General features: G+C 39.2%; 1 protein-coding gene across 2 annotated transcripts in view; it reads left to right on the top strand.

Annotated features, from left to right (window-relative positions):
* Positions 1-8,979, top strand: part of MAN1C1 (mannosidase alpha class 1C member 1) — a 108,606-nt gene extending 99,627 nt beyond the window's left edge. Inside the window, exons 11-13 of one of the 2 annotated variants that reach the window (XM_075195343.1) lie at positions 3,472-3,644; positions 5,478-5,593; positions 8,599-8,979. In XM_075195343.1, the coding sequence (XP_075051444.1) occupies positions 3,472-3,644; positions 5,478-5,593; positions 8,599-8,704 (395 nt within the window). In that variant the 3' untranslated portion in view covers positions 8,705-8,979. Of the gene's footprint in view, positions 1-3,471; positions 3,645-5,477; positions 5,594-8,598 lie in introns of those variants that run through there. The other variant, XM_075195344.1, reaches the window with a different exon arrangement.
* The last annotated feature ends 17,203 nt before the right edge of the window (positions 8,980-26,182 follow it).

Here is a 26,182-nt window from a genome sequence, read left to right as displayed (position 1 = left end):
ATCTCCTTGGACTTCAGGTTGGTGTCACTGTTAACTGATTATCTGTAATTTCTGATAGTAAGAACATTTTGTAATGTGCCTAAAATACATGTGGCCAGCAAAAGAGAAAACCTTCTCTTAAAATTCTGTCAAATTAGCATTTGGATCTCTCCTTAGTTTATTAGGACTTTTTCTTTTTTCTTTGAAAATACTTATTTGACCATTTGTATGTGTTATATTACTAATGACAATTAGCAGATGTATGAGCTGCCTTAGACATTCAAGAATTCTGTACTCATCTTTTCTTTTAATGTCATTGTTTTTCAAATATTAATGCAGATCCTCTGCAGTACAGACTGTATGTACAAAAGGCCAGAAACAGTGGCTGTGTAAGTGTTATTTAGGGTATAAAAATGCTCAGTTGAGACCTGTGGAAACAGGAATGCAGTGAACCACTTTCAATATCAACCACTTGGAGGATATTCTTAAATATAATTCTGCAAGCAAAATGTTTCTTTTATATTTGTTCACGTTATTATTGCAGTGGACATCCTGCATTCCTTATGGCATCCCCTTATCTGCCCTGTCATTACCACCCATCATCTTCAGCAAATAATATAAATGAACTACATTAACTTATGCAGTAACTATATAAAAACTTGTCCAGGTGCGAAAAAGAGGTGTCTTGTTCCTGGTCATGAGGCCTGGGACAATACCACCAAAGTCATAGATTTGATTCATATGGATTTGCATTCCAATATTCCCTCCATACTCCTTTCTACGGACACCGAAAAGGCCTTTGATGGCATTGATTGGGGTTAATGCAAGGTATACTGACACACATGGGATTAGGTCCGTTGGGCTTTCATAGAATTTTAGATCTATACAAATCCCCTACCGCTAATATCAAAATAAATGGTGCCCTATCAGAGTCTGTTGAAATTACAACATACTCTGTTATAATTTCTCCTCTAATCTTTGTCCTATCATAGAGGCTTTGGCAAGGACTTTCTGGGCGAACCCAAGTATTTCGGGAGTTAAAATTGGGAAGGTAAATAATAAATTGACTCTCTCTTTGCCGATGATCTCCTTGCAGTGGTTACTAATCTGGTTGTGGCTCTCCCGAATTTGGTGGACAAATTTAAAAAATTTGGCAAATATTCTAATTTTAAAATTAATTATTCTAAATCTGTAGCTCTAAATATTTCTTCCCCTCTCCCTATGGTAGAAGGCCTCAAACATTCTTTTGCACTTAAATGGCATCTAAATCATCTTAAATATTTAGAAGTAATCATTAATAGAGATATCTCATAAGTTTTTTTAGGATAATCTACTCCCCTTACTGGGTAAGGTCCATGCAGAATTGAGAGGGTGGTGAAGGAAGGGATTCTCCTGGATGGGGAGGGTTAACATTATTAAAATGAATATTCTTTCACGAATATTGTATTTCTTCAAACTCTGCCCATCCATATTCCACAGTCCTGGTTCTCAACTCTACACCGAATTATAAAAGACTTCGTTTGGTGTGGAGGGAGCCCCCAGCTTTAGTCACAACACTCTCCATAGACGCAAGCATCTGGGAGGACTTCAACTCCCACATTTCACTAAATACTATGATGCCATTATGCGTGGTAGAATTATAGAATGGACCAAAATGTGGAGATAAACAGTGGGTGGCTATTGAGGGCAGCTTCCTTCGGTACCCGATTGAAGTCTTCCCTTGGCTCTGCAAGTTTCCCATCCTACAGCATCCTACTACATTGATTAGTTGGGGCAGATTGCAGAAGATGGATTTAATCTCTTACACAGTCTTGCCTCTGACACTATTGTTTGCCATTCCTGACTTCCCTCTGGGGTTCCCAGAACGAAGCTTCTTCCAATGGAAACAGGTGGTGATCCTGCATGCTGGCCAGCTGGTGCCTTCATTGGGTGTGTTTTCATTTGGTGATATTCAAACTAAGGGGAAGTTACCAAACTCAGAGATTTGACGTTCCAATTAAAACATTTTTTGATGTCTGCGGATACCCGTAAGGATGTTGGTTGGGTGCTCATGTTTTTTTAATCTATATGCAAGTCCACTACGTACCCTTCAGTTATTATCCCAGATTTATAAATTGCTAATGGAGAATTTGTTTAAATCTCCCCTGAAATTTATGAGGCTTTGGGAATGAGATCTAGAGGGGATTATTGATAAAAATGACTGGTCAAATATCTTCTATGGCGTCTAAGTATCCTCAACAAATGCATTGGTTGTTAAAGCTCAATATAAAGTTTTGACTAGATGGTATCGATGTCCAAGTCTTTCGACTCAATTCTGTCCTGGGGTTCCTAACTTGTGTTGGAGGTGGGGTGTAGTGGTGGATACACCTTTTCATATCTGGTGGGAATGTCCTAAATGACGTGACTTTTGGAGCAGTGTTTTTGCTCACACTGAAACTATATTGTGAGCGGTAATCCCAAGCTCTCATTCTTTTTGGCTCTTACCGAAGAGCGAAATTTTGACCGAAATCCCAATTTCCCAGTACAAAAAAATGTCTTCTAATTAAACTAAATTGTGCTGCCAAAGCTGTAATCCCAGTTCACTGGTGATCCCCCACGCTTCTGACGATAAAGGATAAAGGAATGGTTCTCCAGGAGAGAATATTATTGAAGCATGGATGAAATCGTTTTCTCCTTTAATGACAAATTTAATGATTATTGTGCTACATGGTACAGTCGGTTGAACTTCACTGACTCTGAGCTGTATAAGTCCGTGCAAATTTCTTAAATTGTTTGATTGGTAAATGTGTTTAGGTCTGACTATGTTGGACCCTAGGACTGGGTTTCTTTGGCCTCGGATCTGGAGCTATCACTACCAAATTTATCTTTTCTCCCCTATTCCCTTATATTTTACCCCCACTTATGCAGGCCCAAATGCTCTTAGCATTTATGATAGATGGTGGAGTGGATATCCTGCTGTAACCGACTTTGAATTAGTTTCATTACCTGGAGTTCACTGGGGCTCGCTCTAACGGGTGATAAGAAATTGTTTTCAAAGTTGAATTATTCATTCCAAACTTCTAAGTATCATTCAATCTTTAGGGACTATTTTGTATGCTATTCTCTTATCATTGAATGTGATTGTGAATGTGTATTTTTCAAAGGTTTCTACTTATTGTTATGATTGCGTTGGGTATAAAAAATTATTTTTTATAAAAAAGAGGTGCCTGATGTTACAGTGCAAAAAGTAAATAACCTTTGCATTACGCCATTGCCTTTTTCAGCATCATAAATAAACCTCATTGTCTTTCAAAATGTAAACTCCAAATAAAATCTGATTTACAAAAATTGTAAGAAAAATCATGAGATAGTTGTCATTCTTCATCTTCATGGACTTTTTTTTACATAATACCAGATGGTGATCAAACAGAATAAATGGCATCCAATTGCTATTGTAAAAAAAATGTTTTTTCTTTTGTTGACAATAATAATATAATGATTTGTTGTTTTCAGATACTAAGCTTGGGCCTGAGGTTTTCAGGTTTGACACTGGGGCTGAAGCTACGTCGACCAGATTAAGTGAAAGATATTACCTGTTACGTCCAGAAGTGGCTGAGAGTTACTTGTACTTGTGGAGATTGACACACAACCCCAAATATAGAGAGTGGGGCTGGGAGATCGTACAGGTATGGAAACATAATGATAGTTCCATATAACATATGAAATGCATTAAAGTAACTGCTCAATTCGACCTATTAATTTGTGAAGAAAATAAAGGTACATGGTCTCACTCACCCCCGGCCCCCTCGCTGAATCCAACTCCTGAGTACCCACTAAAAGATATCACTGTCTAATAACTGATTACTTGTGTGTTGGAGGCTTGAGGGGACCGTGTGTGTGTTTGTGGGATGTTGGGGAGAGGGCAGTGGCAGTGGACAGAGGGGCAGTTGGTGGGAGGTTGGAAGGGTAGTGTAAATGTTGGTGGAAGTCTAGGAGGCACAGTGTGTATGTTGGTGGGATGTAGAGGCTTTAAAAAGTGTTGTTTTTTTGTTTTTGTTTCTTCTTTTATAAGAAGTTGCACAATGACCTGCTGGCACAAATACTATTATATGCATATAATGTGATTTTCTGGGATGTGTTAAAAAGCCATGATGTTAAGAGTGTAATGGTCATAGAACAGGTGTACATCATAACATTTTCTACAACAGTTTAAAAAAAATTGTAGAAGAGATGCAAAAAGTAATACACTTATATATAGTCACTATGGACTTTTAAAACTGTTCGGCATTTGCAGTAAACTTTTTTGCTTGATCCTTAAATCGAGTGTTCTATACATTTAATTATTGAATCAGATGTGTTAAAGAAACCATAACCTCCAGTCATCACCCTGATTAGCTAGAGAAGCTAAATATATGTCTAATTAATTACGGTTGTAACACATCTTCGTTTCAGTTATTAGATATTTTATGTATTTATCTAATAGTCATTTTGCTTCAATCCATGTGTGTTTTTAACATAAATCAGTGTGGTAGGCTATAAGAATAATGCTGGTATTTAAAATGTTTCCTTGGTTTGTTACTTCAGGTTGCTATTAATGATTTATAATTCTCTGCCTGATTTGTGCAATGTAAAATATTCCCCCTCCTCATCCCACCTCTGTCTGCATATGACATGCTGAGAGGTATGAGCCTGTGTCTGTGTAATTGGCACTTATATTTTGCAACCTCAAGAGAGGTTTTGAAAAGGAGATAATGATTTGTGGAAAGACAGCTTAGAAAAAATGATATCGTGTGAAGCATAAAAGGAACTCAAATTTCTATGTAACTAAAAGTAAATATTCTATATGGGATGGCTGCTTTAATTGCAGAACAACTTTGTGTGCCAAGCACACTGCATTACACTGGAAACAAGCTGAAATTTTTGAATGTTGACAGGTCTACTTAACAGAGAGAAAAAACAGATACAATGAAATTCAACTTGAAACTCTTAATGCACTATCCTGGCATGCTTATAGACAGAGACAAGCAAAGTTGCAGCCATATTTCAGGCAAATCGAATTTTGCAGGAAAACAGAGGTGCAAAGTTTTGGCAATACTTGGTTTATGTTCCACTTCTACCTCACCATTTTGTGGAATGGCCATTTTACATTGTATTTATTAATCTGCATTTCACAGAATTTATAGTCCACCAATAAAACTGGAACAACGCTAATCAATTAATTCGGCTGAATGGTGTGGTAGGAGTGGGGCTGGGAACACTTAAGGCAAAATTCCAACGGTAAAACTTGCAACATTTCACTGTCCAATGCGGAATAAGAAGAAATGTTTTACGGAACACTTTTTGAACATACTGCTCATCCTCTGTCTATTCACAGCACTACAATATTGTTGTGGGAACTCTGCTAAGTGAATAGAATTAGATAATTGTATGTGAAATATAAATCATATGCTTCTTTAGTGTCCTGTTAACATTAGGTTTTTAAATATATCATGTGATGTGTTGTGAATTTATTCCGCCAGGCCTTGGACACGTACTGTCGAATTGAAAGTGGATTTTCAGGCATAAGAGATGTGTACACTACAAATCCCAACCACGATAATGTTCAACAAAGCTTTTTCATGTCAGAAACATTAAAGTAAGTAGAATGAAACACAAAACACATCACATTATTTAAATACTAAATGCATTTGTAATATATATTGTTAACATTTGGTACACTTTTTGTTTAATTAGCACATGGAAGATGGAGAGTATGCAAGGTTTTGTTTGGTTTTATGATTTGCCATGGTTTCTTATTGTCCATTCTGTTAGTATTAGGAGCGCTTTGCTCCATCTCCTATATCAGGTTGCTATGGCAACCGCTGTTTTCCCCGGTGGTCTAGGAGGAAACAGGAAGTGGGGCAGGACAACGGTGTCCAGATTGCGCTACTGTGCATGTGCCGGCACCCGAAACTGGAAGTTCGGTTTTCGCGCCGGCACATCCATTAAAACAAGTGAAGGGACAGTCGCAGTTCTAGAAGTTGCGTGGCGCACATGTATAAAACCCCAAAAAGCCCTCATAACTGTGACCCGAAGGCTCCCACTAATAATATAAGAGAGTCTGCCACAGTATAAGTACTGCACGGACGTGCAGATACTGAGTGTATTACCAACCTGTCTGCATATGTACCAGCATATCTACAAGAGTGTATAAGCTATATACAAAAGTGTACTGCATATAGTCTGTATTGTCTGATTGCTGCAACTGTTGTTACTGTTGAAAACTACTGTACTACAAGCAACTGTGAGTAACTGCATCCATCTGTTGTTATCATCGTTAAATAAACAGCAAACTAGTTAAGTTACAAAAGCGTTGTGGCTTAACATCCACATTAACACCGCTGAACACCTTTAGTAACATCAGAAGGTATAGCCAACACATTCACTAGATTACCCACCTTTAATGTTCTATATACAATATAAAGCATTAGGGACCTTTAGAATGAAAGAACAGCAGAAAAATTGAGGTGAACACAATTTAGATGATTTTTGCTGGCCAACCTGAACTCATTTACAAAGTAATACATGGTTTGATGTCACTTGAGACAACCACTTACTATGAATACAAAACACCAACATAAAGCCAACTAAATAGTCAGCTATTTCTTATCATTTATATGCTTCAAAAAGCATCATCTCTCTTCCTTCTGGTAAATGACATCAGACCTTCCATTTTATTTAAAAGAAAGGAATCATTTGTGCCATCAAGTTTATTAATTAAGCCACTTCTTCTTATTACTCTTTTCAAATACAATAGGGATCTTATTCACCTGAACATAATACAATAAACCTATTCACATTCATGCTGCTTGCTTGTATGCATCAGGAGTCCAGATTCTAGGACAATACACTTTCTAGGTTAAAAATTTTCAGTAGCAAACATTAGGACTGTTCTGAAAAACCGAGGCACATAGGAGACAAAAAGTAATATAAAATAGCTAAGGAGATCCTGTGAGACTAATGATGCACTGAGTATTCAATAACATATATTATCTTGTTTATTATAATAACAGGTTACAATGATGAAGCATATCAAATGGTGTACATAATATAAAAATATTATAACTACCATAAAACACTAATGGACAACTTAGAAAGAACTGCTGCATTGTCTGCATAAGTGTGAATGAAGCTTCTAATGCTATAACACTATACGCAAAATTATAATAAGCTGGATGATTTATTTGTATTGCGATTTTCAGGAATATGATCTGTACAAATATGGCCCAGCAGCAATGAGATGATAATGCAAATCTCGCAACTTTGAATTGCACTCCCATGTAGATAATACGGATAATGGATTGTCACAGAGAGATAAAATCCTGTAAAGCGGTATATTGCAAAATACCTATGGAAGGGGCTTAAGTTACAGTTTTGTAAAAGCTGACTAGAAAAAGCCCTGCTGCATCCCTAACAGAATGCAATGTGAGCAAACCACTCTGAAAATCACATAGACAAAGGGATTCATATGTATTCATAAAGCACCAACATCTTCAGCAGTGCAGTACAGAGCTTGCAACCGAAATGGAAAGCGATAGAAGCAAGGGAACGTGTAAAGAGACGTTTGTGTTGATTGTTGAACATCTATATACATTTAATGAGAGAATCCTTCTTTTAATTAATTTGAGCGCAGAGCAGAGGTGTCCTCTTGGTGTCCACCGTGGTTTGTTGGTAGGCTCTTGCAAAACACTTATCCCTACTTATGTGTATCCCTACATATTGCTGAAATAAAACTCAGCTCCCCTCCAAAATTACATACAGAACGCATTTTCTGTGGTGTTTTCAAAGTATAAAACTGCATTCTCTTGATTGTTAGATACAAGATATAATTTATGTTATATTTAAAATATACAACTTAATTACATGAATTGAAAAATAAACTAGTGTCCTCGGGCTCCAATCTTACAATTCAATTAAAATTTTATAATTCAATTCAATTTTACCCAATGGATGATCATTATTGGATTGTTTATGCAGAGTACCAGTATTCTTCTGTTTTAATGCTAAAAGCAGACAGCAAAACCAACATCAGCTACATTACTCCCTTCTCCGTTAGAGAATATTTTACTGCTAAAGCGGTCAAAACAGTAATATCATTATCATCATTTATTTATATAGCGCCAACATATTCTGTAGCGCTTTACAATTGGGGACAAACATAGTAAACTAACAAACAAACTGGGTAAAACAGACAAACAGGTGAGAAGGCCCTGCTTACAAGCTTACAATCTATTGGACAATGGGAGTTTGACACATGAGGTTAAGTCTACATTTGCAGTCGGCCCAGCCAGACTGCAAAGGTAAAAGTGACTCATAAGCTAATTTATCCTGTCACACAACAATGTTGGTCAAGGGGTAGTTGTATAACAGGTGGTAATAGGGTAATGTAGTGAGGTTAAGAGGGTGGTTAAGAGATGCTCAAATATTATTATTTGAATTTTAAAGAAGTGTGAAAATTTGAGTATTCTCCTGCAACTAAACTGGAGTAGATGCATATGTCTGACTGGAAATGTGAACCAATATTTGTTTGATGATTTTTAATGGAAAATATAGCTATTATTTATGATGATTAAATGACTAATGTATTTTTCCTCTGTACAGATACCTCTACCTGCTGTTTTCAGAAGATGACCTGCTGTCGTTAGAAGACTGGGTGTTTAATACTGAAGCACATCCGCTACCAATAACTCATATAAAATCTGTATGAAGCACAACGAACCAATACATACCTATCCAGTGTTTTTATCTGAAATTGAAATTTTCATACAAAAGAAATTCTATTTTATGAGCTGTTTGAGATACCAATAACTACATAAAATACGATATAAAAACGTGTTGCTTGTTAAATTTAGCACTAAAAGAAATAGTGGCCTTGTGCAGAATATTCTGCTCTTATTATTTAGGTTTTCACTTTTTTTTCAAATTCAGAAAAAAAGTAGAGAATAAACATAATTATATAAAGGTTTGTGAATAAAATGTCCAGGATTCTCTTACAGTGCTGTGTCAGTCTACCTACATGTTCTTTGTGGAACAGATTTAGTATAGCTTCTGTAGTGATTAAGTCTGATTTTCCTCATGTTAGATTTATGCCTCCTACCATCAATTTACAATTGCTCATTGTTAACCTTCAAATGTTTTGTTTTTATATCCTACTACAACTTTTACTAAATGTGCTGCTTAAACTTAACTGCAAGGCCAGATGGGTGCTTTAGAACACAGCAATTTCCTGACGATGAAACTAGAAACCTGAAGCATATCCAGACTAAGAGTGGGGAATTGTGTGACAGCAGAAGAACATTCACCTCTTTAATGTAACGCTGACAGAGTGCACCGTCATTTCATGTCGCTGTGGTTTTCTGAACAAAATAATTTAGTAACAAAATTTCAAAACAAGCAGATTAGGCTTTAAAGGGGTGAGAAATAATAATGTAATGACAGTAAATTATATGTATATATTAGGGATAGCATACTGCTGAAAGTTCAATTGTAAATGAAACATTAAAAACCACAGATTAAATAGATTTTTGACACCATATCTGCTTAAGCGCCACCCTGATTGGATATATATTTTTAGCAGGATTCCTTACCCTGGTGGAGACGAGCACCAAGGTCAGGTGCCTTTATTGTTTTTGAGTACCAGCTGTTTTTTCATTATATATATATATATATCCATGGGGTATGTCTATTAAATGACAAGACTTATTAAATAACTCACCTCTATTTATTGGTATTACAAATGTAATGTTTGTCCCCTTCAATATACTCCCCATTTGCACTAATACATCGCTGTAGTCTTGTTTTCCACTGGTCGAAGGCATGGAGCGAATCAATTTCTGTCACTTGTTGCAACATATCTGCCGTTTTCTTCTTTACAGCATCAACTGACTCAAAATGTGTCCCTTTAAGCACTGATTTAACTGTTGGGAAAAAATAAAAATAGCAAGGTGCTAAATCGGGCGAATGTGGAGGTTGTTCAAGTGTAGTAATTTGTCGGTTAAAAACTGCTTCACAGAAAGTGCTGTGTGAACAGGCGCATTGTCCTGGTGAAGAAAGAAACCATTTTTCCACAGTTGCGGCCGTTTCTTTCTGACTCTCAGCTTTTGCAAATCTTCCTTATAATAATGCTGATTAACTGTTGTGCCTTCTGGAACACATTCTTCCAAAATTACACCCTTGATATCAAAAAAACAATCAGCATTGCTTTGAATTTTGACTTGCTTTGACAAGCTTTTTTCATTCTTGGTGACAGTGTTTTTCAGTGCATTGACTGTTTTTTTGTTTCAGGATTGTACTGGAAGATCCAGGTCTCATCACAAGTTACTTTATGAAACAGGTTTGGATCTGTGTCAAGTTGCTGCAGAATGTCAATACAACATTTCTTTGCGACGTTCTTTTTGCTCTGGTATGAGAACCCTTGGGACCATCTTTGCGTCATGTTAAGATCCTCACGCAAAATTTTCCATACGGTGTCTTTGTCAATGTTCACGGATTCAGCTATCATTCGAACACTGAGTTGGCGGTCTTTTCGATCAATCTGATTGATTTTTTTCTACATTTTCTTTGGTTCTTGAAGTGCAAGGTCATCCAGGGCGTTCATCATCTTCGACATTCTCACATCCCTCGCTAAATCTTTTGTGCCACTCAAACACACGCGCACGAGACAGGCAGTCATTCCCATAGGTCGTAGTAAGCATTTGAAAACATTCTGTGCAATTTTACTAAAAATTTCAAATTGACACATTGTTCAACTTTTAAACTTAGCATTTTTTCGGCACTCTACAGAAAACGCAACCAAACTAAATGGCGACTCACAATCAACTGAACGTGTTATGCAGGTTCAGACTAGTTCAAAGTTACAACGTATACAGTTATAGCCGGTTCTGTCTGCTTTGTTGACAAGGTGGAATCACAGTATCGTTATTTAATAGACATACCTTGTGTATATATACATTTATATATATATATAATCTCGAAATTTAGCTTGGCGCTCACATCAATCCACAAAAACTGACCCAAGTGCTCAAGATGGAGAATCCTGCTGTCCAAAAACAATGGCACTCAGCAATTTGAATCAGAAATATAGTGTCGAAAGTCAGTTTTAATCCGTGGTTATACAATATAATTGATGGCAGACTTTCACTTATTAAAAAATCAGCTTAATTGAATGGAAAAAACTAATTTTATTTAAAAGCCAGTTTAAATACATTACCACATAAATAAAATAGTTTTTTTTCATAAGAGAAATGCCTATAGGGCAGATGGTCTGCAATAAGGCAGATAGACCAATCCACTTTTAAAAGAGTCTCCAAAATGTATTCTGTTTGTAGGTGAGTTTAATAAGGAACTCTTCAATCAATCCGGGCTGTTCAATTAGGAACAATCATCTCCCTATAAAATTTCCAAATATGTATTAGGCTCAATTTCAAAATTAGTATGTAAAAAAAAGGCTTTTTATCCATTTTAATAGGTAGAATATTTTGGTGGTCTAAAACACCGTTTTGACCATCACAAGTGTCAGAAATACATCTAATACCTGAGAGCTGTTTTAATTTGTTACTTTAGTTGGGACGAGAAGTAAAGACGGATATGTGTTGCAGTAGGAAATGAGTGGACACCATGCTAGAGCATTCTATTTTTCTGCTTTCAGGCCTAATCTCTAGCGATGTCAGGATAACTTTGATAAAGGGGCAATTCCAATGTTAGCTAAATCTAGTTTACTAATTCCCGGGGTGGGTGCAAGTCCTGGAGGCACTATAGTTGACGTCCCACCACTTGGAAGTGGCCCCCACCACAGATTCAGAAGTGGCGTTCCCACCCCTGCAGCTTACCTTGGCAGGCTGGTGGTGAGGGTGGCTACTCAGACTGATAGGGTGGTGCTTGGCTGTGACTTCATAGCCATCTCCACACTCCCAGCTTAACACTGATATGGAGGACCAGCAACTGACAGCTTCACATGTAAGAAGCTGCTGGCTGCTTCTTCATGTCAGCGGCCGGTACTCCATGTAGAGGCGCTGTTGGGCATTAAAATCAGTGGCTTTATTGACATTATGTCAATCACTCAGAGACTGATTCATGTTTGGATGGAACTTGCACACAAGTTACATTTTAATAAAGAGCACAGAACTTGTGCATAGTTTTTACCATATTCAAATCCAAACGTATGTCCAGATATGTTTCGATTCAAAACTTGGTGTAAGTATTCTCTGCCTAAACGTTACTTGCTGTATGTAGATACACACAACAGGCTGCAGTATATGTACAAGCGACAAAAGGTCACATCAAGATGCTTTTAATGAGTAGTGTCCATACACTGCGTTTAGTCAATCTTCCTTGCATACACATGTTCTGTGCAAGCTAGTGGCCTGCATACATCTAGTTTATAATGCAAAGACTATACCATATCAGTCATCACTATTAATCGGCACTTACACCTGCCCTGTAGCTGGTGCAAATGATACGGCTGACACCAAGCGTACTTGCCAGAAACACAAAACTTGAATCAGCCGCATCTGTATCAGCACACTCTTAGCATGCCTTTACTATACATGGTCTACATTAGTCTGCCCCTATCCTCCCGCGTTCCCGAATCTCAAGTCGTAAGTGACATTTGCGCTCAGACACGAATTGCATGCAATTGTGTACATTGACGTTATGTCCAAACATGAATCAGTGTTTTACGTTTCTACCCTTGGGGCGCTTGGTAATCACATAGGATCGCCTAACGGTAGCACCAGCCCTGCTAATTCCACTGTTCACGCTGACATATATGTGTCTGGTCTAAACCTCCCTGATTATTACTTTGTGTAAGCATGGCAGATATCTTAATTTCATTTCCAAGCAATTTTATTGACTATAATCTGTTTATTGATGGTCATTTTCAACTTGTTTAAAGTAGTATCGCAAAAATTAATCAATAATGGGAATCTATAAAGAAAATGTGATGTGCATTGAAAATGCATGTATATGTTGAAAAAAACAATCATTACTTCTGTAAAAGCAATTTACATTGCATTCGAGCCTGTATAGTTCCACTTTATCTGTAAGAGACTTGTTTCTCCCTATACCTTGTGATAACATGGTTGTTCTTCGCAGGACAAAGTGAATAATTTTTTCAAGAATAAAATAATAAATTAAGCAATTTGTAACAGCTATATAAGGCAGCAAGGTAATGTACTGTGTAAAATATATAGTCATTTTAAAAATATACATATTTTCCTTAATAGATTCCCTTAAAACAAGTGGACAAAGTGGGGCTGTATATGGTGGTATGCCATACCGCCACTTCTCCTACTGCCTTCATTGTAAAACTGTCAAATTCCATCCACTTCCATTCCCATTGCATTTTTTATACAGCCATTTCCAAATTTCCACTTTGACCATTCCTTTAAACCCAAATCTATTACAACAAAGCAACTGCCTATCATTGTTTGATGTTGATTTAAGATGATGAGAGACTACTGCTACAACCAATGGTGACTCTTCGTTGCCTTGTTAGTTATTTTGCATGTTCCATGTGATTGGGCATGGCTGAAACTTCCATAGTTTGCGATGTAAGTAATCTCAATTCCTTAAAGTGTCAGTATGTTTCACTCTGCATGTCAGTGTACTGCATACTGTTCTAGGGATCTCGGGATCTCTCATACTTATTATAAGCTTCATGCTGTTTTTAGGCAGGTCCACGCAGACGTTGTCGTGGAAACACACTTGCATCACATTGCACTGCATAAGAGATATAGATGGCGTATATATAGCATCCTAACAACTTTCAGCTTGACTTCATTTGGTGGGGTGAGCAGAACACAGGCTGAGCTAAAAATAGGAATAATTGATACAATTATCCGTAATGAGAAAAAAAGGTGTTTCAGAAAAATTACTGATAGCCACCAATTTTTACTGGCAATATTTATGTCATGAGAAACAGGAAATGATCAGCAATCTAGAGGACAAAGGGTTTTGGAACTGGAATCAATCATTTATCTTATATGTATTTTGGTGTGGTCAGTAAGATGTCATATTTTTATGGATTGTTATATATTTTATTGCTAAGCAAAAATTTGATTTATTAACCATTCAGCTGTCAGTACGTTTACTGACTACTGGCAACCATGCTCTGTAGAATGCCCATAAAATACACTTGAGAGTTCACGGTCTGTCCTACATTTGCAGGAAACATACACTATGGGCTAGATTTACTAAGCTGCGGGTTTGAAAAAGTGGGGATGTTGCCTATAGCAACCAATCAGATTCTAGCTGTCATTTTGTAGAAAGCACTAAATAAATGAAAGCTAGAATCTGATTGGTTGCTATAAGCAACATCCCCACTTTTTCAAACCCGCAGTTTAGTAAATCTAGCCCTATGTGTGCAATACCTGGTCGCTATGCATAGGAATTATAGGGATCGATCTGTTATCACAACTTTTTGCTGTGACTGTAGATGAGCTCAAATGCAGAAATGCTATGTGTATTCAAAGTGTAACTTAACCTTTGTCAGGCACTCTTGCTTATATTGGAAATTGTACTAGTTTAGCAATTGACTTAATCTGAAATTAATTCAAAAGATTAGTCTTGGACAAAATTGTACTTGGATACAAAAGTGTACAGTCACTGACAATATCTGTGTCACCCTACCTTTATAATCTTATTTACCGCTTACAAAAATGACGGTATATGTTTTCTTACAAAATGGCACGCAGAGGGTTCTGACATACTAGTTTAATAATTCATTCACAGTTTGAGAGTACAAATGTTGTTTGGGATACAATGTATCTATTGTCTTTTTGTTTGAATCGCATATTGTTGACCTTTTACCTGAATTATGCCACAGAAGATTTATTTCAATTATCCTTTGCCTGCTGATTTCTTTGAGAATTTCAAGAGATTTTGAGTATTGACATCAGTCTCACAATCATCATGGGCAAATTTAAAAATGTGCCATGTATGATAACGATCCTATCAAATGTATATTCATTCTATGCAGAATTAAAATGATTTGAGTTTGTTGGTATATGTTATTTATTTCATTACTAAAATGAACATTGTAATGTATTGTGATAAAATAAATTTTATTGATATGTGGTATTATTAACCATTGCCGTTGCTAATTTTTGATCACTAATGTTGAATTTGACATGGCAAAGAACAAAACATAAATTAAAATGACATTATACTGACAATTTATTTTGTAATTTTAGCTCTGATCTGCCTAGATCAAAAGTTATTACTTGGTAATAATACAAGAATCCTTATAATCTACTGGTGCCCTGTTCAGTAAAAGTAATACTGTTTAATCTTACAAGAGACAAAACACAGGGCCCTCACTTATTTAAGAAATATGTCAAGGAGGCAATAGCTTTGTCTACAGGTCCCTCTGGCAATTGCTCCTTAGACCATTTTTTTTACACACTGGTGTTTGCAGTGTTCTTTAAACTCATGTAAAATTACATATAAATTGCATTATATGCTTTACATATGCATTTACAACTGTGTTCAAACTCTGTTTTAAAACATGCATCTGTGACAAGACAGGAAGTTGATGTTTTGTTCAAGCCAAACAGCACTTTTTACCCGGATCTCATTGTTTTTACAATATGCTTCCATTGAGATGAATGTAAGCTTTTAAAGGCATTGACTTGTGTCAGATGCACTGAAATTGGAACAAGAAGCATTGAAAATAACAACACAAGCGCACCGCAAGTATAAACACAAGTAAAAACTCAAATATGTACTGTTTTATTTGATACAATAATTCTTATTTTCGCATCCATTTAATGCGCTTAACTTGCATTAGAAACCCATATTAAATGCATCATATTGTTTCCAGCAGGCACATAGCAATCTCAGCAATTGCCCAGTTACACAAGCATAATTGCGCTACAGATGAGTACAAAGCTTCTGTGCAAATGATCTACTAATGTTACATTCATAAGTGTATTAATAGGAGGCACAACATTAACATTAAGTCCTGGGCCTACAAGACCCTGCATTGTGACCAGTGCCACCGTAACAACATTACAGGCCCCCGGGCAATGCAGTGCAACGGACCCCTAAAAATAAATAAATATATATATATATATATATATATATATATATATATATCACTTTTTTTTACATTATATATATATATATATATATATATATATATATATATATATATATATATATATATAGGGGACCCCTTACTTTAAGTCTGATCCCCTTCTCATCTTTTTTCCGCACTCTCTGTTCTGTGCTCCTCTGTGTTGTGCTTGCAGTGAATGTTGGGCGTGATGTCACAACATTCACTGCGAGCACAGCACGGAAGAGGGGACCAGGGAGAAGCCGGATTGCCACCTGACCACCTAATCTGAACAGTCGGGTGACCGCAAAAGGTACATTTTTTGTTTTTGCTTTGTTTTTTACACAGGATTTTTTTTCTATACAGCAGTCCTGTCTTGCTGTCTTGGGCCCCCTTTCCTGCTGGGCCCCCGGGCACCTGCCCATCGTGCCCAGTCGGAAAGACGGCCCTGATTGTGACTCTCACACTGACTCTGTGGGTCCCTTACTTTTCACATCATCAATATATCTCATGTCAGTGCTGTTGCTTGGAGTCAGGAGCTGGTAATAACAGATGTTCTAGCACAGTGATGTGCAACCTAATATACTTCAAGGGCCACATATGCGGCCCACAAACCTTCAAAAGGGCCTCACTTTACACTTTTCTAAAACAGAAAGATAACGTACTTTTTGATGAGAATGGTGGAAAGCTTGTGGAGGTGCATGCCCTTGAGGCACTAGTGTTTGCTCCTAATACAACTCATGTGACCCCAATTACTACACCTATGAATGCAACATAAGTAGATCATTTGCACTCATTTGCTTTAAGAGTGAACATTTAGAGGTTTTTCTCAGGACTGGACATCATCTGATCGGTGGCAAGCCAGAAAAGTGATTGATGGTAAACCAGATACTGCTCTCTCCGGCACTCTGGTTGGCTCCACTCTGAATAAAAAAAAGTAATTTAAAATCAATGGTGAATTTCAGTTATATTTGATATAAATAATACTAATTTACAAATGTTGCATTTAGGTATAAAATTTGTACTGAACCACAGCAATGAATCAGCAATTATTGTTTATCTGCCAAGTGCAAGACAAAACCTAGGTTCCCAACCTGAAGTACCTGTAATAAATTTACACGTGTTAAGTGTTTACATGGTATAAATAAACACACTTCGGGGAGGGGGGGGGAGTGAACATTTACTATCACATTGAAAACAAAAATTGAGTTACTGAGTTAGACAATGAAAGCAAATGTCTGATTGGTTGGTTGCTATGCAGGTGCGCACGCAGGGGGGTTTCTGGGTCCCTCCGCTAAAGAAGTGCCCCTACATAGCGGCACTGTACTATATAGCAGCCGCGGCGCTGTCAAAGAATACAGCACCGCCGCGAACGCTTCTTTGACAGCGCCGCGGCTGCTGTATAGCACAGTGCTGCCGAAACGGAGCAGCTCTCTCACTTTTTTTTTTTTTGCGTGCGCCCCTGCTATGGTTCACTGCAAATGTTATACCTGCAATGTAGTAAATCAGTCTTGTTGAATTACAAAATCACTAACACAAATATATGGTTGAAAAATGGTAGATAAAAAATATTAAAAATGTTTTTTTTCCAATGCTGTTTATGGCTGCATGATAGGGATGGGCGTTTTATCACATCTGAACACTGCAGCACTTTGTCATTCACATATGATAACAACAAGATACCTTCCTGTGTGCTCACTACTGCTTGCAGCTAGATAAGCACTTAACAGATAGGAAGCTTCATTCAGTTGGCATGGTTGTTAAATGACTGTGTCCTTTCTCTCACTAGTAAGTCATCTTCCCCTATTAGAAAAATAAGATTAATGTCACTGCAATCTTTACCATACTGGAAAAATACTACCGCATGGGAAAAACACATTTTATTGATATGATAGGAAATTCATAATAATATTGCAATAAAATATAGCTGTTCTCCACCACAGAGTGCACCTCGTTCAAACCTGCATTTGGCCTCCTATACTGATCATTGAGCATTATTTACTTGGTGTTGAGTGGGCAACACAGTCCAAAAACATTCTTATGTCCCAATGCAAATTCATTTCTATTTTTAATTGAAGTTAAAATTGAACAATTATAATTCCAAATATATTGCATACATAATTTTCATATTGGACACACAATAAATAGGTTATTGGAGGGTGTTGTGGTGTTTTACATATGTGTAAGATAATAAGCAAGACAACAGTACCATCTTGTGGTGCAAAATAAGCAGTGCACCCCCAGCAGATAAGGCTGTCCACCATTTTATTTAACATTTTAGTCTTTGAAATCAAGCTATGTTCATTCCAAAATGTTTGCATTTCCTTTTACTGCTGCTTTTCTATCTACATCTGCAAAAAGAAAAAGCTTCAAGCATGGCTTTCTTTTTCAATAAAATAATAATATGTTTAACTTTGCAACTCAGCTTTATCAGACGAATGGCTTCAATGAGAATAATTTATGGAATAATACAAGCAGTACTCAAAGGGTGAATAACAAGGAAAAACACATACATATAATTCAAATGTTGCACCAAAAATAATATGATTCAGTAGCTTGATGCCTTCATGCACCCACTCAATGATGTGCCCTGAAAGCAAAAATATAGGAAGGAGGACAATGTGGGAAGATAAAAAATAATTAAAGTGAGTTTTCAATTTGAGACTATTTATTTTATTTTTTATTTTATTTTATTGTCTTCAACTTCAATTATACACATTATTTCCATGCTCATCACTTTGTTTTATGCATTTTTTTATGCAAGCAGAATATTTTTAGAATGCATTTATATTGTGCTACCAATTACGCAGAGGTGTACAGATAATATTTGTCATTCATATCAATCCCTGCCCTTTTGGAACTTACAGTCTAAACTCCCTAACACACACACACACTCAGTACCCCCTCCCCCCCTTGAGGAGGGGTTAAGGAACCCCAAAATCCAGGGATTTTAGGAAATTGCAATGGGAGCCACCAAATCTGAAAAAGCACTGATGAACCATCAGTAGTAATTTTCAAAGCCCAAGAACCTTTGGATTGCTTTTAGATTGATGACTCATACTCAATCCAGGATGGCCTGGACATTGCTTGGATTGATAGAGAATCCGGTAGGGGAGATTATGTATCCCAGGAATGATACTTTCCGAACTTCAAACTCATATTTTTCGAGTTTGGCAAAGAGGTGTCTCGCAATCTGTGGAGAACCTACTGAACATGGAGTGAGTGTTGTGACAAGGAGTGGGAGTATATCAATATGTCATCCAATTATTTGACACGCAACTGACCGAGGAAATCCCGGAGAACTTCATTAATAAGGTCTTGGAAGACAGCAGGCATCTTGCAAAGACCGAACGGCATGACCAAATACTCGTAATGGCCAGAATGATACTCGTAATGGCCAGAATGGGTGTTGAAAGCTGTTTTCCACTCATCACCTTTTCTGATGTGGATGAGATTATATGCATCGCAAAGATCAATTTTGGGGAAGATGGTATCATCTTTCAGTTGATCGAACAAAAATTTAAATGAGAGGGAGTGGATAGATGTTCTTTATTGTAATTTTGTTAAGGCCTCTAAATCGATGCAAGGACGCAGCTCGCATTCTTCTTGGAGACAACGCAACATCCAGCATCCACTGGAGACTTTGAAGGCCTAATAAAGCCTTTTTGTAAATTCTCCTCCACATATTCTTGCATAGCCTTAGTTTCAGGACTAGAGAGAGAATACAACCCCCCTTTAGGCAATTTAGAACACAGAATTAAGTTGATGACTGTCACGGGCACTAGGAGTTTTACCCAGAATTCACCAGGTGTAGCTTTACTCACCAGAGGTGCGGAGTCTAACACAGTGGCTGGTCTTCTCCAGGAACTCCCGCAAGGAAGTATGGTTTTAGCGGCTGCCACTGTGCAGGTCGCGGCCCTCTGGGGAGTGTGGTGAATATACGGAACTATACAAACTGGATGGAAGAAGGAATGTCAATGATATATATGCATAGTCTCTGAGCAGTGGAAACAATGGTAGCACGGCAGAATAATGAGTAGTGATAAAAGGAGAAGAGAGTTCCAAAGTGGTTAGCACGCAGGTAGCATACAGCAGGCAAATACTTGACAACTGGAGAAAGTCTATGTAAACAGTCAATCAACAATGTAATAGGAGAGTCAGCGACTCGCAGCTATACTCCCGAGAAACTATAGACTTTAGTCCCAAAAATAGGTAACATGCAAAGTAGTAGAGTAAGCTGCTCCTGACAGGTGTTACCGCTGGCATGAAGTAAAGACTTGTCCAGAGATAGGTAGAGTACAAGGTAGCCTGAAGCGGTCTGCGGCTGGCAGGTATTACCACTGATGTGGAGAGAAGACTTGTCCAGGTGCAGATACGATACATGGTAGCATGGAGTGGTCTGCGGCTGGCAGGTATTACCACTGATGTGGAGTGAAGACTTGTCCAGGCGCAGGTAAGATACAATGTAGCATGGAGCGGTCTGCGACTGGCAGGTATTACCACTGATGTGGAGAGAAGAACTTGTCCAGGTGCAGGTAGCGTCCACAGCAAACAGATAGCACAAGCAGGAACAGGAAACTCCTCAGTGTCTCAATGGAATGAGGACGACCAAGAACAGGCAAAGGTAATAGGGCAACAGGTGCCTTAAATAGTGAGAGGTGATTAATTATCCAATGAGACTAGGAACAAGGTTTTAACCGTCCGTGGGTCTTGCACATGCGCAATCCTTTGGTCAAGATGGCGGACGGCTGTGGCGCAAGACAGGCACCGGCAAGAGAGAGAGAGACCCATGTCTAAAACTAGAGGCACTCATAGTCCGGTGAGTGACAATGACACAATAGAAGCCACGATGTGGAGGCAGAAAGTCAGTTATTATTTTAGAGAATACATCTTGGAAATCACGGTACAATGGAGGAAGTTGTTCCGAGAGAGGCTGCAAGTACCGAAGAGGTAAAGTTAAGCAGGCCTGAGAACAATAAGGGCTCAATTGAGCAATTTCCTGTTCAGCCCATTCAAATCACAGGGTTATGAAGATGGAGCCAGGAATGGCCTAATGTTAACAGCACTAATGGGCAATTGATGATGTAAATGAAGAAGGCGCTTTCTTCTCCGCCTTTCTCTCCTAGAACCGTCTGTCAATTTTGATAGCAAGTTGCATAAGGGTATCCAAGAAAGTGGGGGTGTCACTCACCGGACTGTGAGTGCCATTTCTCCTGTGTTCAGGAACCGTGGCCGTCCGCCATCCTGAGGGTCTGCGCATGTGCAGTCCCTATGAAACCTTCAGTACCTGTTGCTTTTAATTGATTGGATGATCAGGCAACCCTCCCTATTTAAACTACCTGTGATCATTACCTGGTTGCCTGATCTTGGAGTCTCATTCCCCATGAGCCTCTGAAGGTGTTCCTGTGTTTTCTCGTGTATTCAGCTCCAGCTGATTCCTGTCTACTTCGATTGTGGTTTCCAGACCACTTCAACTCTCCTGTGTTCATCGTGTCTGCACTCAGCTGATTCCTATCTGTTACTGCTGCCGGATTCCAGTCCGCCTCAACTCTCCTGTGTTCAGCGTGTCTGCTCTCCGCTGCCTCCGTTACTACTGCCGGGTTCCAGACCGTCTTAACTCTCCTGTGTTCATCGTGTCAGCTCTCCACTGATTCCTATCTGCTACTGCTGCCGGATTCCAGACCGTCTCTACTCTCCTGTGTTCAGCGTACCTTCCCTCCGCTGCCTCCGCTACTCTGCTGGATTCCAGACAGCCTCAACTCTCCCGTGTTCATCATGTTTCCAGTTTTACTTACTACTGCTTTCTGAGTATTGCTCCGTTGATTACCGGTTACCTTCCGTGCGCTGCACTAACCTGATTACCGCTTCCATCCTCCAGTGGTCTCTCCTCCTGCCGGCGTTCAGCCATTCAGGTATCCCTGCACGTCTCCTTGACAGCATGCTCTCCTGAACCGCGGTATGCATACTTTCCATTGACTTTGCTATTGTATTGCACATCCGTCTGGACTGTGTTGTGTTCATCTCCGGAGTCTTCTATCTACTGAAGCTATTGTTACTATTGACTTTGTTTCCTATTACCTGGATCGCTATAGTGACTTTGTATACTTCAAGCAGCGCTTGTCAGTTATTATTGTATTGTGGATATCATCGTGGGATCAAGTTCCGTGTGCCCCGTGTATCCTCTGCATTACATTCATCTCCTCGTGCCCCTCCTCACATATATATAGCAGTGGTACAACTTGCTGACGCAGACCACTGACTCCTGTTTCCCATTGGCACCAGTTTCAAGTATCCTCTCACATAAGCAGTGGTACAACTTGCTGTACGCAGACCACTGACTTCCCCGTTACCTACTTGCACCTGGAATCCATTCCTTCACTATAGACAGTGGTACAACTTGCTATACGCAGACCACTGACTCTCACTACCTCCTCTCTACTCCTGGACATTCCTCCTCACTATAGCAGTGGTACAACTTGCTGTACGCAGACCACTGGCTCTCCTCACGTTTCCTTGTCCATCTGGATCCTCGTGTACATTCATCTAAGTCATTATCAGTTGCTGCTAGTCATAGACTTTCCTTGAGCATTCGCTCACCATCTGCTGATTCTCCTGTTCCGTTGTCACCCTGCTACCAGAGGACCATAGTACCAGCTATATTACTCTGGTAAGAACATCATCTGGTGATATCCTGGGCAAAGACTCCTAGTGCCCGTGACAGTAAGATCAGGCCATGACAGACCCAGGTGCGGAACCTACAGCTAAAGAGATGCTGCAGCATCTGGTTACCCGTATTGAACAACAGGATGTTCGCCAGCGACATTTGCTGCGGTGTTACCGGGCGTTGGTCTCCCAGGGAGCGTCTGTGTAGGATGTCACAGCTACTGTTGATGCTCCTGTGCCTTCCTCCGTTTCCCCAGTGCCATCCCAGGTGTCTACTGCTTCCACGCTACACCTGCCTACTCCCTCAAAATATGATTGAGACCCCAAAACATGCAGGGGTTTTCTAAATCAATGCTCAGTTCATTTTGAGCTTCAACCTCACAATTTCTCTACTCATCGTTCCAGAGTGGCCTATCTCATTTCCTTATTTGCCGGACAAGCTCTCGCATGGGCTTTCTCTCTGTGGGAAAGAAATGATCCATTATTACAGGATAGTGCCAAATTTATTTCCACGTTTCGAAGTGTATTTGATGAACCTGGTCGTGTTATTTCCGCTGCATCCAGCATCCTCCATCTACGTCAGGGTTCTCGTACTGTAGGCCAGTACGTCATTCAATTTCGGATATTAGCCTCTGAACTTCAGTGGAACACTAAAGCATTAATTGCCGCCTTCTGGCAGGGGCTTTCTGATAAAATTAAAGATGCACTGACTACTCAAGAATTACCTACTTCTCTAGAAGATTTGATTTCTCTTTGCCACCGTGTAGACATGAGATTTCGTGAAAGAGAGTCTGAAAAAACAACTTCATTTAAAGCACCTCTTCGTTCAAGCCCTCAAGTTCGCCCAGTTTTATCTCCAGCGATACCCATGGAGATAGGTCGCCCCAAATTAACTTCAGAGGAGAGGGACCGAAGAGTAAAAAATAGACTTTGTATCTATTGTGCTGATTCTACTCATATGCTCAATTCATGCCCTAAAAAAATCGGGAAATGCCAGGCCCTAACCAGTTCTGGAGAGATGAAGTTAGGGTCCCTGGAGTCCTCTCCATGTTCTACGAATTAAAAGTTTGTGCTTTTGATGTTACAGTTTCCTTTGCTACCAAATCCTTTAAGTCCCAAGCAATTCTTGACTCTGGAGCTGCAGGAAATTTTATTTCTAAATCCCTCGTGAATCAATGGTCCCTACCAGTGATTACTTTGAAAATACCTATTACTGTGACTGCTATCGATGGATCACGCATTATTAATGGTCTCATCACCCAGAGTACGTCTCCAGTAACCCTTCAAATTGGTGTATTACACCAGGAAAAAATTTCATTTTTAATTCTCCCTGTTACTACCAGTCCGATTGTATTAGGCCTTCCATGGCTTCAACGTCACTCTCCTCAGATTGACTGGCACACTCCTCAAGTTACGTCTTGGGGGCCTGAATGTCATCATCGTTGCCTCTCTCAAGTCGTTCCTCTCAAAATACAGTAATCCTCCATTTCACCTTGTTCACCGGGACTTCCTCCTCAGTATGCTTCTTTTGCCGATGTATTTGATAAAACTCAGTCTGAACGTCTTCCTCCTCATCGTTCATGGGACTGTCCAATTGATCTTCAACCTGGCAAGACTCCTCCCAGGGGACGTGTGTATCCACTTTCGTTACCTGAAACTCAAGCTACATCTGAATACATCCAAGAGAATCTCCAGCGAGGATTTATTCGACCTTCTACCTCTCCTGCTGGAGCAGGATTTTTTTTCGTAAAAAAGAAGGATGGGTCATTACGCCCCTGCATAGATTTTCGGGGACTTAACGCCATAACTATCAAAAATCGGTATCCCATTCCATTAATTACTGAGTTATTTGATCGTATCAAGGAAGCCCGGATCTTTACCAAGTTGGATCTTCGTGGTGCCTACAATTTAATTCGAATCAGGTCCGGTGACGAATGGAAGACAGCTTTCAACACCAGAGACGGGCATTATGAATATTTAGTAATGCCCTTCGGGTTATGTAATGCCCCCGCTGTTTTCCAGGGTTTCATTAATGAGATCTTCCGGGACTTGTTATATGTTTGTGTCGGCGTCTGTCTGGACGACTAATTGATCTTTTCGCAGGACCTGCCTTCTCATCATCAACATGTGGCAGAGGTCCTTTCCAGACTCCGGAAAAATTAATTATTCTGCAAGTTAGAAAAATGTTCATTCGAGTTGCCCCAGATTCCATTTCTGGGATATATTGTCTCCGGAGTTGGTCTTCAGATGGATCCAGAAAAGGTGAATGCTGTGTTACATTGGCCTCAGCTAACTACTCTTCGTGCAATTCAGCGTTTTTTAGGTTTTGCCAATTACTATAGACGCTTCATTCAAGATTTTTCCTCGATTGCATCTCCTATTGTGGCCCTAACTCGTAAAGGGGCCAATACTAAACAATGGTCCTCTGAGGCTCTTCAAGCTTTCCAGTTTCTCAAAGAGTCCTTCTCCTCTGCTCCTGTTCTTCGACAGCCTGATGTGACGCTTCCCTTCTTCCTAGAGGTAGATGCCTCTAATGTTGGTTTAGGAGCCATTCTCTCCCAAAGATCGGAGCAACAAAAATTCCATCCTTGTGCCTTTTACTCTCGGGGTCTTCTGCCTGCGGAGAAGAATTATACCATCGGGGACAAGGAGTTGCTGGCTATAAAAGTAGCATTAGAGGAATGGAGATATTTGTTGGAGGGAGCTTGTCATCCTGTGACAATTTTTACTGATCATAAAAATTTGTCATATTTACAGTCTGCTCAATATTTGAATCCTTGTCAAGCAAGATGGTCTCTTTTCTTTTCTCGTTTTGAACTAATCATAACCTTCAAACCAGCTGCAAAAAATAAAAAAGCAGACGCCCTATCTCGAGCTTTTGTGACGTCCTCAGACGTTGAAGATGGTCCCAACCACTCTATATTAGACCCCAAATGTGTTTCTCTGGCTGCTTCTTCCACTAAGGTGCTACCATTTGGGAGAACCCTCGTGCCTCCTGCTCTTAGGAAGAAAATCCTTTCGTGGTTTCACTCTTCTCGTTTTTCTGGACATACTGGTGAACGCAAGACCTTTGAAATTCTTTCTCGAAGTTACTGGTGGCCTTCTATGAGGAAAGATGTCAAAGATTTTGTGGCTGCGTGTGATTTGTGTTCCCAGTTTAAGACTCCCCGCAGAACTCCAGCGGGTTTGCTTCAACCACTACCCATTCCTTCCAAGCCGTGGACCCATATTAGTATGGACTTTGTTACTGATCTTCCTCCTAGTAAAAACTGCAATACTATTTGGGTAGTAGTGGACAGATTTTCGAAGATGGCACATTTCGTTCCTTTGACCGGTTTACCTTCTTCATCTACTCTGGCTGATTATTTCATCAAAGAAATCTTCCGTATTTATGGATGTCCTTCCGAGATTGTTTCAGATAGAGGAGTACAATTCGTTTCCAGATTCTGGCGGGCCCTCTGTAAGACC

The sequence above is a fragment of the Mixophyes fleayi genome, chromosome 2 (assembly GCF_038048845.1).
Source record: "Mixophyes fleayi isolate aMixFle1 chromosome 2, aMixFle1.hap1, whole genome shotgun sequence".
NCBI classification, from domain to species: domain Eukaryota; kingdom Metazoa; phylum Chordata; class Amphibia; order Anura; family Limnodynastidae; genus Mixophyes; species Mixophyes fleayi.
This window is presented reverse-complemented; position numbering and strand designations above follow the sequence as displayed.